Genomic DNA, 18,912 nt, shown 5'->3' on the forward strand with positions numbered 1-18,912 from the left:
ACCAGCAAGCTTTTTTTTAATACCTTTTAATACGTTCATAGAAGGAAATCTGTCAATTGAACCAAAAAATGATTAGGTCCTATTCTATGGATTTCATGACTGGGAATACAGATATGCATCTTTAAAAATAAGTTACAGGCGTGGATCAGAAAACCAGTCCGTCCGTATCTGGTGTGCCCACCATTTGCCTCATGCAGCACAACAACTCCTTTGCATAGAGTTGATCAGGCTGTTGATTGTGGCCTATGGTTGTCCCACTCCTCTTCAATGGCTGTGTGAAGTTGCTGGATATTGGCGGGAACTGGAACACGCTGTCGTACACGTTGATCCAAAGCATCCCAAACGTGCTCAATGAGTAACATGTCTGGTGAGAATGCAGGACATTGAAGAACGGGGACATTTTCTGCTTCCAGGAATTGTGTACAGATCCTTGTGACATGGGGCCGTGCATTATCATGCTGAAACATGAGGTGATGGCGGTGGATGAATGGCACGACAATGGGCCTCAGGATCTCGTTCACGATATCTCTGTGCGTTCAAATTGCCATTGATAAAAAGTAAATTGTGCCACCATGGGTTGACAACTTTGACATCAGCAAAAGGGTCGCCCACAGAACTCCATACATGTGGTCTGCGGTTGTGAGGCCGGTTGGAGGTACTGCCAAATTCTCTAAAACGATGTTCAAGGCGGCTCAAAAATTAACAGCTCTGATGGACATTCCTGCAGTCAGCATGCCAATTGCACACTCCATCAAAACATCAGACATCTGTGGCATTGTCTTGTGTGACAAAACCGCACATTTTAGAGTGGCCTTTTATTGTCCCCAGCACAAGGTGCACCTGTTTGTAATGATAATGCTGTTTAATCAGCTTCTTGATATGCCACACCAGTCAGATGAATGGATTATCTTGGTAAAGGAGAAATGCTCACTAACAGGGATGTAAATGAATTGGTGCACAAACTTGAGAGATCTAAGCTTTTTGTGTGTTTGGAACATTTCTGGGATCTTTTATTTCAGCTCATGAAACATACACTTTATATGTAGAGTCTATATTTTTGTTCCGTGTATATACCAATCGATCAAGACGTCGAAGATTCAATCGTATTTCTGAACTGACAGGAAGGAAACTGCTGAGGAACGTCACTGAGGCCATTGATGATTTTAGAACAGCTACAGAGTTCAATGGCTGTGAAGGGAGAAAACTGAAGATGGATCAACAACATTGTAGTGACTACAATAGAGAGTGAAAAGAAGAACAAAAATATTCCAAAACATGCAACAAGGCACTAAAGTAATACTGCAAAACAAAAAAAATGGCAAAGGAACACCCCCCTTCTCCCCAATTTCGTGGTATCCAATTGTTAGTAGTTACTATCTTGTCTCATCGCTACAACTCCCTGGCTCGGGAGAGATGAAGGTCAAGAGCCATGCGTCCTCCGAAACACAACCTTATCCAGAGTGACTTACAGTAGTGAGTGCATACATTTCACACTTTCTTCTTCACCGTACTGGTCCCATGTGGGAATCAAACCCACACCCCTGGCGTTGCAAACACCATGCTTTACCAATTGAGCCACACAGGACCATACATCTGCTTGAAAATATATGGCAAGACCTGAAAATGGTTGTCTAGCAATGATCAATAACCAATTTTACAGACCTTGAAGAATTCTGAAAATAATCAAATGGGCAAATATGGCACAATCCAGGTGTGGAAGGCTCAGACTTACCCAAGAAGACTCACAGCTGTAATGGCTGCCAAAGGTAATGATCAAGGGGGGGGGGGGGGGGGGGTGAATACTTATTTAATCAAGGTATACTAGTGTTTATTTTTTATTAAATCTTTAAGAAATAAATCAAATAAGATGTGAAGAAATCCAAGGGGCGTGTAGACTTTCTATAGGCACGGTAGTTCCAGAAGAGACTAGGTCATTGTGAACATGTATGAAGGACATGTTTGAAAACTTCAATGTTCTAGAATTTCCCTATAAATTCTACTTCTAAACGAGGAAAGGGTGAGGTAAGTATGAGAGAGGCAGAGAGAGATGCACTGCGTGTTCCTTCCCAGCCACCGTAAGTCATTGTATGACACTTCGGCACGCGCCAAGTAAGCCAAGAGCAATTTGTCCTGAATTTCTCCAAAACTAAAATAGATTTATTACCGCAGAGGTAGACGCATTCCTAACAAGGACTGAGCAGCATAGAGGAGAGGAGCCTGCTACTAGCCTGTTCATTTAGTTAGTCACCTCTCTCTGAATAACAGTCATCCAGCACATTCAGTTTATTTAATACTACATCAAAAATGTTATTTTTCCACTCTCATTTCAAAGAAAATAAACTCATACTAGTTCATTGTGGGCCTCTTTTCGCCTTTCTAAATAAAAGATCCCGTTTAGCTAAATAAGAAACAAAGTTCCAGTGTTACCTAGTAGAGCCAACCATAAGAGTAGAGTAGCCATAACTCCTGAGACATGACATGGGCCAGGGTAAAAAAAGAAAGAAAAAAAGACTAACAGATGTCCTTGAAAGTGCCTGATGAATGTTTTATATAAAAAGCGTTTCCCCTCCTGCAGCTGCAATCTTCAGTGGCGACAGAGGGCTCTGGTTGGAGCCGACATGGAGGGGTGACAGAGATCCAGGAGGGCATTGGTACACAGTTCAGACACTCATCGGTACCACACAAGACATGCAATCAGAGGTCTCTTCACAGTCCCCAGGTCCAGAACAGAGGCTGGGGAAACTACATGGAACTCTGACACAACTCAAGCTAGTAATAAACCCAGATTTTAAAAAAATAGATAAAGAACACCTTACCGCACAACAGGGACTGAAGAGACTGCTATTTTGATTTATTTTGTATTGTAATTTGCACTGTATTATGTATTGTATTATGTAGGTAAGTGCACAAGCCTTGGCCATCTCCTGTTTCTGAAGCGTGAGGCAGAAACAGAAGATTATGTAGTGTTATGTATATTATATTACATACAGTGCCTTCAGAAAATATTCATACCCTTTGACTTATTCCACATTGTGTTACAGCCTGAATTCAAAACTGATTAAACCTATTTTTTTCTACACACAATATCCCATAATGACAAAGTGAAAACTTGTTTTTAGACATTTGTGCAAATGTATTGAAAATGAAATAAATATTTTTTTTACATAAGTATACACACTCCTGAATCAATACTTTGTAGAAGCACCTTTGGCAGCCATTACAGCAGCCAAAGGTGCTTACCCAGAGTATTACTTACCCAGAGTCTTTCTGGACAGACCTGGATTGTGCAACATTGGCCCATTATTATTTTCAAAAATGTTCAAGCTCTGTCAAATTGGTTGTTGATCATTGCTAGAAAACCTTTTTCAGGTCTTGTGATAGATTTTCAAGTAGATTTAAGTCGAAACTCGGCCACTCAGGAACATTCACTGTCTTCTTGGTAAGCAACTCTAGTGTAGATTTGGGCTTGTGTTTTACGTTATTGTTCTGCTGAAAGGGGAATTAATCTCCCAGTGTCTGGTGGAAAGCAGACAACCATATTTTCCTCTAGGATTTTGCCTGTGCTTAGGCCCATTCCATAAAAATTTTTATCCTGAAAAACTTCCCAGTCCTTAACAATTACAAGCATACCCATAATATGATGTATCCACCACTATGCTTGAACATATGAAGAGTGGTAATCAATAATGTGTTGTATTGGATTTGCCCCAAACATAACACTTTCTATTCAGGACAAAAAGTGTATTGCTTTAACACATTTTTAGCAGTATTACTTTAGTGCCTTATTGCAAACTGGTGCATGTTTTAGAATATGTTTTATTCTATACAGGCGTCCTTTTCCCTTTGTCATTTAGGTTAGTATTGTGGAGTAACTACATTGTTGTTGATCCATCCTCAGTTCTCCCATCACAGCCATTAAACTAACTGCTTTAAAGTCAACATTGGCCTCATGGTGAAATCCCTGAGCAGTTTTCTTCATCTCAGGCAACTGAGTTAGGAAGGATGCCTGTATATTTGTAAAGACTGGGTGTATTGATACACCATCCAAAGTGTAATTAATAACTTCACCATGCTCAAAGGGATCATGTTAAACAAAATCATGCACACCGTGTGAGTCCATCCAACTTACTATGTGACTTGTTAAGCACATTGTTACTGAACATATTTAGGATTGTCATTACAAAAGGGGTTGAATACTTATTGACTCAAGACATGTCAGCTTTTATTAATTTGTAAACATTTAGAAAAACATAATTCCACTGACATTATGGTGTATTGGGTGGAGGCCAGCGACAAAAAAATCTAAATGTAATCCATTTTAAATTCAGGCTGTAACAACATAAAAGCCTTAAGGGTGTGAATACTTTCTGAAGGCACTGTATATTATGTATTTGTTATGTTTTGTTCCCCGTTTGGACCCCAGGAAGTATAGCCGGGGATCCAAATAAATAAAATAAAATGAGACTGGTGTTTTCTTCTGAACTCTAGCTGACAGGGCCAGGGGCAGATATCGATAGAGGGGTGTCTGACCTCAGTGTTCGTCAGGGGGCAGGGCCACGAGGGCTAAATCTGGACACGGTAATGTGTGTGTGTGAGATAATATCCATCTCAGAACGTGCGAGTCATTACGCGGTGCTAGATTGATAAACTCTGCTAAACCTGTCTGAATCCTGTTTAGTCAACAGACAGCGCTATTCCAAGGACAGGTCTAGCAGAGTCAAGGTGCCTGAACAGTCACCTGTCAGAAGTGGTGGTGAAGTGAGAGCTGATATCTGATAGCTCAGGCTCTGTTGGATAAACACAACAAAAGGCTGAAAGGGAAAAAGAGCAGCAGACTAGATTGGAGGTAGAGAACACTTCCGGTAGTTCATCTAAAAATAGCAAGAGTATTATGGCAAGGTTAGAGTGGACGAAAGGAGGCACAATCATGCTCAACCAACCTTATAGAAAGAGTATACACTGTAGACTATACAGGACCTTTGGTAGAATAGGTGCATTATAGTTAGAGTTGACAAAACATCTGACTTACTGAAAGTCTTGCAGATGTCAGACACGGCCTTGAAGACGCGGTCAGAGAAGTTGACCTTGACCTTCATGTGTTTCATGTTGGGCAGCTGCAGGCGCAGCAGCTTGTGCTGGGGGGTGAAGAGGAGCCGGGCGTCTGCCTGGATACCATACTTGTCCAGGGTCCAGTGGGTCTTCAGCAGCCACGTCTTCTTCTTCTCCCACCACAGGGCGTGGTCCGACCAGTCCTTCTTCACATCTGATGGGAGGAGAGAGTATTAGTTTGTCAGTCAGTAACCATCACTACATTTATTAGTTTGATACAGTGGCCAGAACAAAAATAAACTGGATGTCAGTGACCAGAAACAAACTGGATGTCAGTTTAGTTGTCTGTTTCATAACTGTGTATGGAATTCATTCATGTCACTGCAATGACCGTTTTATGTCCTGCCTATGGCCAAACTACTAGATTTATACTAAACCGATGACGCTAAAGCCAACAGTCCTCATTAATTGAATTATGGTACAACTAAAATCAAGACAATGCAAATGAAAGGAGAAACCTCTGTGTCACTGACAGATTGATGGAACACATTTAGGACCAGGTGGGTGAGGTTGAGAGAGTGATGGCTCCTGGATTATTTCAAGAGGGAACTCAAAGGGAGGAGAAGTGTGAAAGAAGCCTGCTGTTTACGTGACACTGTGGGGATATCAGGTTCAAAACTCCCTCTTTGTTCCAGAGTCACACAGTGATCCCAGTAATGCCAGAGACATGCCACCCAAAACCCCTCACCTCCCAGTAGACTGTTTGACGGGTTCAAAACAATGACATTGGACCTGGGTGTGTGTGTTTTTCTGTAATACTGCTTTCACATAGGATTTATGAATTTGAATAAATCCATTGAGAATATACACCATCAAAAATAAATGTATTAATTAATTTATGCATGTCCTAAGAAACATAATACAAAACATTTTCAAAATAATAAAATAGCATATTTTGAGTTTAATTAGACCTGTTCAGGGCCTGTGCAGTCATTGCTGCGCCATCCAAATGAAATCAATAGGCCTACAGTACACTTGATTTAGGCTACATTATTGCATGCTAAATGTTTCTGATCAGTGATCGATGAGCTATACCACCTCACCTCCACTTATTTTCCCAGTCAGAAACCAATTAACCAAATAGCCTATAAAGACAGAGATTCAGTTTAACAAAATCACATTGATTGATTATCAGACCAGTCAGTTAAGTCACATGCTTTTGGTTGGGAGTAGGTCTAGGCTACTAAACGACTGAGTGAAAAGCAAAAATGAGCCCATGGGCAAGATGACCATGGGCAGCTCTCACCTCAACTAACATTTCCCCAACCTAATTGTAGCCTAACCAATATCCAAACAACAAAAAAAACTGACATTTATTGATTTATCAAGACGAGTCCCCACAATTGTCTCAAAGCAGTGTGCTGGCGCTGTCCCAATCAAAACAGTGCTGAAATCATCCTCTAGTTGACCACACACGGGTAGGCTATTGCTTTAAATACATTACAAGGATTGGATGACTTTGGGAGTTTCAGTAAGCAACAATTGAATACATGCCTTCAATTGCCATCCACTGATATGTATTCCCACAGTAAATCTTTATGGATCCATCCAGGTGTGGGTAAGGAAACATGCTTAGTGGTGGGCTATGTGAAGTGCTTGCAACATTTAGAACTGGCAGGAGGATGGTTAACTGGCGCTGCCTAGCAACCATCAAGAGTTTAAGAGCATAGTGCTTGCCAATGTCGCCTCAACATTGCTCCTACCTTCCATACTAAGCCGTAGGCAGAACGTTAACGGAATTATTACTAGGTCGTTTGGGGGAAATAAAAGTTTTGGCTTTGATGCCGGCAATAGCTTTCAAATATAAGGAAGAGAAAAAAAAGTTAGTGGAAAAAAGTAATAGTATGAAGGGATATAAGTGTGTGTCCCCTTTGAGCGCTGTCTTCATAGAGAACGTGAAAAGCCCAGGGATTTGAGGAAACTGAAAGCAGCTGGTTAAGAGATTACTTTGCTTTCTATTCCAAATGCAGTATTGTGATGACCTGCTTTCTGAGGCGGTTTTCCCTTTGAACCTCTAATACCTTAGAGCCCAGGAGCAGAGAAAATATGTTTTCATGCTACCACTCACAGGTGAAAGATGGACGGCCTGTACTGTTCCTTAAAGACCCACATATTGGCAGTGGAAGAATGGATATCATATCTGATGGCACTGGGATACATGGGGAACATAGCACGGTTTACACTTCTGATGTAGACATATCGGGGATCAAGCACTTCAAGTATCTACAGATTTTTGCAGATTCAAACGGATGTCATACCACTAAGCGTACGCGTGTGTGTGTGTACGTGTGTGTGTGTGTACGTGTGTGTGTGTGTGTACGTGTGTACGTGTGTGTGTACGTGTGTACGTGTGTGTGTGTGTGTGTACGTGTGTGTGTGTAAGACAAGTAATCATGACGTAACCATTGTGAGATTGTCCTGGAAAAAAGCACGGACAACATTAACGGGCGTATCAGCGGATGTTCCCCACAGCAACGATATAATCACTCTGGCACACGTCCAGAAAGACACTCTCCTGAGTGGTGTCCCATCCCATCCCCCACCCCTCTCCCCCTCCTTTCACCCACCCCCTTCTCTCCTGGAAGCATTGAGTGAAGCACTGAGTCACTGTTTCTAGTGGACTATGACATTGATCCAGTCAGTCTTTCCAGGGGCCACACCTCCACGTTCTTTCTATTTCTATAATATCACTGAGTCATCATCATCATCACAGACCCTTAAGATGACTCAATTCTGCCGTTTTAGAGCAGTATGACCCTATATAGTAGGTTGGGACCCACTGCTGTGTTGTGGCATTCTAATCCCTCTTCGATTAATAAAAGGTGGTTGTGGTTAGAAACATGTTTTTTTCCGTTTAGAGGGAATAGCCTAGACTTTGGGAGGGTCATTATTTTAGAGCACGCCTCTGTGTAGGAAAGCTACCATTATAATTATGACTACCTGAAGGGAGTCATCTGTATGATGCTCATTTAGAGTACTTACAGTGCATTTGGAAAGTATGCCGACCTAGACTTTTTCCACATTTTGTTACGTTTAGAGCGGTTGCGGTGACCGTATTACCACCACACCGACAGTCACAAGTCATGAAGGCAGTCAAATTCCACGTGACCATTTAGTCACTATAATTAGGCTTCTCCAAGCTCTGATGCTGCTGCTGGTCATTGGTAGCCTACCAAACTTGCTAACTGCCTGGTACTCAGCATTCTATTGTCTCTCTAAATCACTGACATCAATGCAAACATCTAATCAAACACTCCATGAGTGCCCATGAGCTCATGTTGCGCAACATTTCTATAGGTTATGCAATAACCATCAGCTTTAGGATACCATCAGCTTTCTATAGGCAGGGCCTAGTATATTTATTTCTCAACTTTCTTGATATTAAGCACATTGCTTATATTTACAACATGAGTTTAGACTACCAGGCTGGCATGAAAATGAACCACAGAGAAAAGTCCTCCATTCGCTATTTAAGTGCATAGATTACATGTATTTTTTCCCCGCTGCCCCGTTTTGATTCAGGTGCGTGATAATGATCCAGGTTTGTTTCACACCTCATGAAGCCTAGCCCATAGGCCTATATGTTTTAATAAGGTTTGTATCACACCTCATGAAGCCTAGCCCATAGGCCTATATGTTTTAATAAGGTTTGTATCACACCTCATGAAGCCTAGCCCATAGGCCTATATGTTTTAATAAGGTTTAAAAATGCACCTTTATAATAAAAGCGTTACATGCATAATTGCATTTGTGGTCACTTTTGATAATGGCGTTTTCTGCTAATGGAACATTGACGCTTATAGCCTACTACCATGTGCACATGGCTGTGCTTATAATTAGAAATAAATAAATAAATAATTAAGTAAGCAAGCATATTGAAAATCGGCCGATATTAGGTAAAAATGGCAACATTCGCCATCGGCCAGATGTCTAGTTTAACACCGATGTGCAAAACCGATGTCAAAGCTGACATGCATACCTATATGACGTAGGTAGATGACGTGCATACCTATATGACGTAATGATGCCACGGAAAATACAGCGTTACACAGAACAAAATCAGAAACATACTAAGCGCGCACTTCCAACAACTAAACAAGTTCAAGTCCAGCAGTCATTTGAAAGAGTAAGAACATTTCAGCGAGACAACTCAAAAGGCAAAATCCATTAAAGCCAAGATAATGGAATTCATTGCCCTTGACAATCAACCGCTTTCGGTCGTGGATGATGTTGGCTTTCGCCGACTGGTCGAGCACAGATATACACTACGAAGTAGGCACTATTTTTCAGATGTTGCACAATATTGTTGAAACGCACATTCATGAGCTACTTGCTATGAGCGTCACTGCTATTAGCTTCATGATGGACATTTGGACCAGCGATGTCAGCCCCATGAGTATGCAGAGTCTGACAGCAGTGGGTCGGCAAGGATTTCCTACTGAGGAAAGCTGTATTGAATGTTCAAGAATATGCTGGTTCTCATACCGCTGCTGCCATTTTAATGGCATTTGAGAACATGTTTGAAACTTGTTAACATGAACACACTTCTAGCGCCATTCAAACAACTGACTGGAGAAATAAGCTCAACTGCGTTTGCAGCAGAAGTGATACCCTCTGTCATGGCATTGAAAAACCTGCTCAACAAAACTTCCGACACATACCGTGGGGTTAAAACTCTCAAATGTTCTCTACAAGAGGCTGTGAACAAGCAATTCGGTGGCATTCTCTCTGCGCCTCTTTACTGTGTAGCTACCATGCTCGATGCTAGGTATAAGGGCCGCTACTTTGATGCAGACAAGAAACAGGGTTAACTTGACATTCATCTTTCCCTTGATTCTGACTAGTCTCCTAGTCCCTACTGCTGAAAAACATCCCCACAGCATGATGCTGCCACCACAATGCTTCACCGTAGGGATGGTGCTAGGCTTCCTCCAGACTTGACGCTTGGCATTCAGGCCAATGAAATCAATCTTGGTTTCATCAGACCAATTCCACAGATGAACTCTGTCAGAGTAACCATCAGGTTCTTGGTCACCATCCTGACCAAGGCCCTCCTCCCCCGATTGCTCAGTTTGACCGGTCGGCCAGCTCTAGGAAGTCTTGGGGGTTCTAAACTTCTTCCATGTAAGAATGATGGAGGCCACTGAAGTTCTTGGGGAACTTCAATGCTGCATACATTTTTTGCTACCCTTACCCCGATCTGTGCCTCGGCACAATCCTGTCTTTTCTATGGACAATTCATTTGACCTCATGGCTTGGTTTTTGCTCTGACATGCACTGTCAACTGTGGGACATTATACAGACAAGTGTGTGCCTTTCCAAATAATTTCTAATCAATTGAATTTACCACAGGTGGACGCCAATCAAGTTGTCTGAATACTTTCCAAGTGCACTATAATCTACTTAATATTCAGGATTTGTAGGCTAGTCCATCAGCGAATATAATTTCCAATCCAAACTACCAAGGGAGAGTCCGGAAATATTTGTTCTGTATGACACGAGCTAACTGGTTATGGCTAAGCAGTCTCATACATCGGAGGCACATTCAACAAGAACCTACTTCTGATTCATTCTGCACAGCTTCTGCCTTTCAAATTCAGAGTTGGGTGCCATGGCAACCTCAGGCAAGGTAGTGGGCATACTGTGCTTTGTTGACAACCTTAAATCACTCTTACAGGTGAGTGACGTGGGTGAATTTACAGTGTGCACTGAACCCAACTACTGACTGTTAGCAAACCTAACCAAACTGGCTGAGGTCTAATGATTTCAGATTAAGACGAGGCAAAAGTAGAGAGAAAACAGCATCTCAGTGTAAACTGGTTCAGATACTATAATATTGTGATAGGTCTGGGTCAGGTATTCCCAAACTGGGGTACAAATAAATGTGAAAAAAAATGTAAAAAAAAAAAAAAATACAGAAATTCTTTATTTTCAAACAGTCCATTTATATTTTCCAACGGGGCTATACATTTGGGTGAGGTTTTTTTCTCGCCTGAGTAGCCTCGTTTCACTGCCCAAAATAAAATTAAACCATCTAGTGTTCAGCGAAATAACAATACAATGTCAAATACAGATAAGCCTACTCAAATAAGTAACATCCAATCACATTAACCGTTACTCTTACGGGAAACTTTCACTCTTCTGCAGACATTTAGAAACATGACAATTTGAAAAACAAGCCATGAGAGTTTTTTGAGTGAGATGACATTCGAGTAGTAAGACATGTATAAAAGCAACAGATACCATTAATTAGAAGGGGCTACAAGTGTCTTATATGGTGAGCTACCGAGTGGCTAGGACAGGCAAGCCCCGTACTATTGTGGAGGGCTTAATTCTTCCTGCTGCTGTGGATTTGGCTGGGACAATGCTGGGGGGGAAAGGCCCAAAAAACGAGAGACACAAGACCTTCATCAAACAACAACACTTTCCCGATGCATCAGTGGCATGACAGGAGATGTTTTGAGTCAATTACTGCTTCGCATACAAGCCAGTGAATTATATGCGTTACAGCTGGATGAGTCAACAGGGCCTGGCACAGCTCCTGGTATATGTCCGTTACGTTTATGGGGTGTCAATTAAGGAAGACATCCTTTTAAGTACTGGACAGCTTTGTGACATCAAATGGACTTTGATGGTCAAGATGTGTTGGTATCTGTACTGATGCCACAAAAGCCATGACAGGGAGACATAGTGGAGTGGTAACGCGCGTTACAAGCAGTTGCACTGTAGCATCCACCAAGAGGCTCTTGCTGCCAAAGGAATGCCTGAAAGCTTGAAATACGTTTTGGACACTATAGTGAAAGTGGTTAGCTTTGTTAAAGCAAGGCAACTCTCATGTATTTTCTGCACTTTGCAATGATATGGGGAGCGACCATGTAACGCTTTTACAACATACAGAAGTGCATTGGTTATCAAAGTATTGACACATTTTATTTATTTATTGAGAGATGACCTTAAATGTTTCTTTACTGACCATCATTTTCACTTGTCTGACCGCTTGCATGATGAAGAGTTTCTCACACGACTGGCCTATCTGGGTGATGTTTTTTCTCGCCTGAATGATCTGAATCTAGGATTACAGGGACTCTCCGCAACTATATTTAATGTGCAGGACAAAATTGAGGCTATGATTAAGAAGTTGTAGCTCTTCTCTGTCTGCATTAACAACAAGGCATCATTGCATCATTGTAGGATTTTTTGTAGGATTTTTTTGTGTGGAAATGAATTGTAGCTTACGGACAATGTCAAATGTGATATAGCAAAATGATTGATTATTATTATTTGTGCTCTGGTCCTATAAGAGCTCTTCCCACGAGCCGGGTTGTCACAAAAACTCTCTAGGCAAAAAACAACTTTTGAGAGTGCGCCATCTCTGGTGCTAGAGGGGGTTCGCAGCTGGAGGTTGAATTATGGAAGAGGTACGGGACTATAAAAAGTTTGGGAACCACTGGTCTGGATGAATGATGACGGTGTTGTGCAGGTAAGGGAGTTGTTTGTCAAGCTGTTGCTTTGGAGTGTTTATCTATCTGGGTTATCTTGGCACTTGACTGTAAACATTACACGCTTTCTATTCAGGAGAGTGTATATGTGGGGTCTAGTTGTCACCAGCATGTTCTAATGCCTCCGCTGTGTGGCATACAACTTCATTGCCCCAAACAATCTTATCTAGTATATTTCTGAAGTCTGGTTATGGCTGAACTGAGGAAAGAGGGAGAACGGGATATTGAAAATAGACGCGTGTGTATTTTCATAGCTATCCTCAGAATTTCCCTCATGCAACCTAGCAATTTCTGGTGTTTTTGCAAAGAGTACTATGCATTGGGCAATGTAGGTCTTAACCACAGTCCAATATGTAGCTATAGCGGTTCTCCTTGGCTCTACATGTATACAACATACAGCAGTCGTTCTCCCTCGCCAGATGGAGTCAGTTTCTTTCCACTTCCCAGAGGGCTGTGCTGCTGCTGAGGTTCTGTCCCAACCTCCCCACCCATTGCCAAACCCCATTGGCCAGCATTTTCATGATTATTTTATGACATCACTGCGTTGTGCTTGGGAGAGGGCTGGTCCTATAAATATCCGTCAAGCAGCCTCAATAAAAACCTGGTAATTCAATCTGTAAAGAGGAGAGAGAAGGAAGAGAGTGGGCCAATGACATCTCCCAGATAAAAATGCTACCTGCTTGCTTGCCAGGTCTGACGTAATGGGGGGGGCTAAGTAATTGGGTGTATTAAATGCAGACCCCGAGTCCTTGGGAAGAGTGTTGAGGGATATGGTTGGAGAGAGGTTGTAGAGTGGTAGAAATAATGTTTTATGAACTCTGTGGGCACATGTTCTGAAAGGAGGTGTGTGTGCGCACGCATATCAATTTATCATCTTTCTGTACAGTGAGTGCGTAGTCTGCGTCTAATGTGAGTAATTTGAGTTGGTAAGTGCTGTCAAGCAGTGCTTTTCATTCACCATCACGACCATGGAATTGCTGCGGTTAACACAAACAGTTTATAAACCAACCAAGCCCATCCCTTTTCAGGTCTCTATTTTAACAAGCCTAACGCAACAGTCAGTCAATCTAAGCACTGGGCAGTAGTGCTATAGGTTCAAGGGTGTGTTGCTATTTTCACAAGCACAATTATTGGCGCAGTTACTGGGTGGGTGGAGGCTTGGCCCCTCTCCGGCCAATCAGAACGTGCTCTATGGCTAAATGTGTGGTTGCTTCAAGTTGTGTATTAAAGGTTTTGGGGTATTGTCTTGGAATCAACTCCAATTCTAATGTTAGTCCCTTATAGTTTGTTTAAAAAGCTTAAATAAAAAGTAAATGTAAACTTATCCCATGTTTGCTAATTGTGTCCCATTTCAGGAAGCTAGGCATATGACGCACCTCACTAATTCACAGGAGAGGTATTTGAATGTAAAAAAAAAATAAAAATAAAAAAATGGGGCAGAAATGCCTGCTGGAACATGTGATCTTATGTGCTTTAATAACAAACCTGTATCTGTAAATATCAATAAAATTGTCAAATTACGAGCCTTCAGGAACCTTCCCGCTAGCCATTATTGGCAGAGATAAGAGATGAGTCCAGATTGGTCTGCCATGTATGCTTCAGGCAATAACATGAGCTGCTTGGTATGTGTAGATAACCCTTTAGTACCACAGTTTAAGACATAACGTTGTCCATGGAGAACGGCACAAGTCTTGCCACTGCTCTGAAAATTGCTGCCCTGAATTTAGCAGGCGCTATCGACAAAGTTCAGTGGGAAAAAGTTGTGATTGACAACTTTCTGAACACGGTCAGTGTAAACCGGAGTGATTTCACACGACGGGCCAAGCAGTACAAACAAAAAATGGAAACGACACAGGATGTCTTAGTTAATAAACAGGGCACCAGCCTGCCGTGAAGCATTCAACCATGTATACGAGTTCACCTACATTTTCAGACATTACAAGTTTCTAATTTTGTCAAAAAGTCATTCGTTGCAAGTTAGAGTGTACTGTTAGCTAGCGAACGTTAGCTTGCTAGCTAATGTTGTGTCTGATTGGTAATATTATTAATATCTCACAAAGCCGTTTGATTTGCTAGTTATATCCTAATCTTAGCTAGCTAACATTGAACCTAGTTGTTTAGCTTTAGCTAAGTGCAGATTCCTACTACAGAATTTCATGCATGGTGGCTAGCTATGACAATCTGTTTGTATTGCTACTGTGTGGGTTGGGAATATGGTTCATTGTTTAGCTCGCTAGCTACATGTCTAAACTAAAGCCAGGTGCATTTGGGGGTGATTACAGCCATCTATTGTATTTCATGAACATGTGTAGCTAACATGTCTACACAATAGTGACCCATCCACTTAGCTAGATGTGGCTAGAAGTGGTTATAGCATATCTTTCACATGACACCTATGACGTGTGTAAAATACTTTTTAAAGGTTGTACTGATTATAATGAGCTAATGCTAAGCTATTTGCCAGCTAAGTGTGATGCCATGTTTGTTGACATTATACAAGGCATTCTGGGTGTCATGTAAACATGTCAGACCAAAGATGTTATGAGGTGAAGGAATGGTACACATATCTTTCGGGTAAAATTCCGGTAGTGAATTAGGTGAAGTGAATGATCATAGACAACACAGCCCCTTCAACATGTATACTGCAAACAGACCAATCTCATCTTGTCTCCTCCCATCTTTGTTTGACGCGAATAACAAACATGGCGGTGCGCACAAACTACAATCAGATTACTTTCGATTTCTAGAAAGTGTTTTACAAAATTATTTTGGTCAATGTTGAGCTCACATGTGACGCAATTAATTACAGATAGTAATTGCTATTAACATATTCATATTGTGGTTTCTAAATATGACCGCTTGTGTTACGTTAATATTTCCTCAGTTAGCGCTAGGACTAACGTAGCTTACAATTTCTGGTTTGGATGATTGTGTATGCTGTTGCTACTTCTGTGAATGTCTGAACATTGCATCCAAAAATATACTGGTCACATTCAGGACATAACTTTGTAAGGACTGTGTTTGTGCCAAATGTTTGTGAAAAACAGTGTGGCTAGCTCAAAATTCAGACTGTTGCGTCAATCGAAACATTATAAGTGTTCTGATCAAATCGGAATGATCATACACGTTTGTTGGTACATGTGAAAAAGGTTCACGTAGGCTACTACTTTCACCACAGCCTTTTTTTACTACACTACCTTACACTCTGTTTAGCACATGGTCTCACATGTGAATCCTTAAATATATGGGTGGGTTAAGGCTTAAGGGAGTGTGAATGATGCTGAATAGGTGTAAACAAAGAGCTCTCTAATAGGTGCAGCAAAACATTCAAGGGACATTTTCTCAAGTGGGGCCACACCGGCAGTCACGAGTCATGACTGCAGTCAAATTCCACGTGACCGCTTAGTCACGGTAACTACGCTTTTCTAAGCTCCGATGCAGCTGGTGGTCATAAGTATCCTACCAAACTTGCTATCTATTGTCCATCTAATCATACTGACATAAATGCAAATGCAGTCAAAAATCAAATCAAACACTCCATGAGTGCCCATGAGCTCATGTTGAGCAAATATTCTATTCGTGGCCTCTTTTTAACAGAGCATCCCATCAGCTTCCTATAGGCAAGGCCTACTATATTTATTTCTCAACTTTCCTAATATTAAGCACATTAAGGAGCTTTACAACAGGAGTATAGCCTACCTGGCTGGCATGAAAACTATCCTCTATTCGAGTACATAGATTACATGTATTTTTTCCCCTGCCCCTGTTCTGGAGACAGGTGCATGATAATGGTCCACACTAAATCAAAACTAATTTCATACATACAGCGGGAAACAAGCTGGTTGAGAGAATACCAAGAGAGTGCAAAGCTGTCATCAAGGCAAAGGGTGGCTACTTCGTTTAACACTTTTTGGGTTCCTTTCATAGTTTTGATGTCTTCCCTATTATTCTACAATGTAGAAAATATTAAAAATAAAGAAAAATCCTGGAATGAGTAGGTGTGTCCAAACTTTTGACTGGTACTGTACATATTGGAATCATCTTACCGGTCGCATTCACACATCTCCATGAAGTTGCATTGCATGCGCACCACGGAAGTTCTCACGATAAAACCAGAATAATGATTCATTCTAATATTTATTTTTTTAAACAAGTACTGTTTTTTCAACAATAAATAAAATGTGATGATATCATACAATTGGCAGGATAAAAAAAAGATAGCGCATTGTTGTTGATTCAGACTTCGTTATAGTAGGCCTAGGGTAAGGGTAGCATACGGAGTGCATGGGTTTAAAAAAATATGGAACGGAAAAACAAACAGGTGTTACAGGAAAATAACTTTAAATACAAGGTTCTTATCGCTTGATTCATGATAGGTCTGGACACATAATGGAGGGGGTTTTATGCACATCCAAAGCATGGCTAAAATAATGTAGGCCTGCCTTCAAAACATAGATCAAAAACAAGTAACGTCAGCTCACTGTTTTGCTCTTCTCAAAAATGATATTTTAATAAAGCTTTGGTGATTAAGGTTTATTTCCAAACAGTCTCACGAGCAAAACACTATCAATGGTCTTATTTTGCCTACTTGATTACATTGGGCAGGACAAAAAGAAAAACAGTCTTCATTAAGAGGGGAGGCTATGCTTGTTTTTAACTAATAAAAGGGGAGAAAAAACAGTGATGATATGTTTATAAATACAGTACGAAGTATACAGGCACCAAAAGCACCAAAATCTTGTTCCATGATCATATGCTGATGGCATTGAGGAGTACACCACATCAGTCACTGGCTTCATCAAAAAGAGAATCGATGACGTGGTCCCCACACTGAAATGGATTACTTCCGGCACTGACAGAGATGGCCGCCTCGCTTCACGTTCCTGGGAAACGATGCAGTATTTTGTTTATTTACGTGTTATTTCTTACATTGTTACCCAAGGTAATCTTAGGTTTATTACATACAGACGGGAGGAACTACTGGATATAAGAGCAACGTCAACTCACCGTCATTACGACCAGGAATACGACTTTCCCGAAGGGGATCCTCTGTTTTGCCCACCACCCAGGACAATGGATGGGATTCCAACCGGCGAACCAAAACAACGTCACCGTAAAGGGGGCAGACGAAGCGGTTTTCTGGTCAGGCTCCGAGACGGGCACATCGCGCACCGCTCCCGAACATAGTACTCGCTAATGTCCAGTCTCTTGACCACAAGGTTGATGAAATCCGAGCAAGGGTAGCATTCCAGAGAGACACAAGAGACCAACGTTCTTTGCTTCACGGAAACATGGCTCAATCGAGACACGCTATCGGAGTCGGTACAGCCAGCTGGTATCTTCACGCATCGCACCGACAGAAACAAGCATCTTTCTGGTAAGAAGAGGGGCAGGGGGGGGTGTATGCCTTATGATTAATGAGACGTGGTGTGATCATAACAACATACAGGAACTCAAGTCCTTCTGTTCACCTGACTTAGAATTCCTCACAATCAAATGTCGACCGCATTATTTACCAAGATAATTTTCTTCGATTATAATCACAGCCGCATATATTCCCCCCCAAGCAGACACATCGATGGCCCTGAACAAACTTTATTTGACTATGTAAACCACATATCCTGAGGCTGCATTCATTGTAGTTGGGGATTTAAACAAGGCTAATCAGAAAACAGACTCCCTAAATTCTATCAGCATATCGATTGTGCTACCAGGGCTGGTAAAACCCTGGATCATTGTTATTCTAACTACCGAGACCTATATAAGGCCCGCCCTTGCCCTCCTTTTGGAAAAGCTGACCACGACTCCATTTTGTTGCTCCCAGCCTATAGACAGAGACAAAAATAGGAAGCTCCCGCGCTCAGGTCTGTTCAATGCTGGTCCGACCAATCTGATTCCACGCTTCAAGATTGCTTCGATCAAGTGGATTGGGATATGTTCCGCACTGCGTCAAATAACATTGATGAATACGCTGATTCAGTGAGCGAGTTTATTAGAAAGTGCATCAGCGATGTCGTACCCACAGCAACTATTGAAACATTCAAACCAGAAACCGTGGATTGATGGCAGCATTTGCGCGAAACTGAAAGCGTGAACAACTGCTTTTAACCAGAGCAAGGCTGGTCAGTAAGCGTCAGTATAGAGACAGTAGTAGAGTTGCAATTCAAATGCTCAGACACGAGGTATGTAGCGGGGTCTACAGTCAATCACGGATTACAAAAAGAAAACCAGCCCCTTCGCAGACCAGGATGTTTAGTCTGTCTGGGAGCAAGATTAAACAACTTCTTTGCTCGCTTTGAGGACA

The 18,912-nt window shown here is 41.6% G+C and overlaps 1 protein-coding gene across 8 annotated transcripts in view; it reads right to left on the bottom strand.

Annotated features, from left to right (window-relative positions):
- The window catches only part of LOC139375105 (fermitin family homolog 2), an 88,054-nt gene that overhangs the window by 42,820 nt on the left and 26,322 nt on the right, over nucleotides 1-18,912 (bottom strand). For all 8 annotated transcript variants that reach the window (XM_071116573.1, XM_071116571.1, XM_071116568.1 and 5 more), the window contains exon 3: nucleotides 5,030-5,263. In XM_071116573.1, the coding sequence (XP_070972674.1) occupies nucleotides 5,030-5,263 (234 nt within the window). The remainder of the gene's footprint in view (nucleotides 1-5,029; nucleotides 5,264-18,912) is intronic.

This window comes from Oncorhynchus clarkii, chromosome 19, assembly GCF_045791955.1.
Source record: "Oncorhynchus clarkii lewisi isolate Uvic-CL-2024 chromosome 19, UVic_Ocla_1.0, whole genome shotgun sequence".
Classification (NCBI taxonomy): domain Eukaryota; kingdom Metazoa; phylum Chordata; class Actinopteri; order Salmoniformes; family Salmonidae; genus Oncorhynchus; species Oncorhynchus clarkii.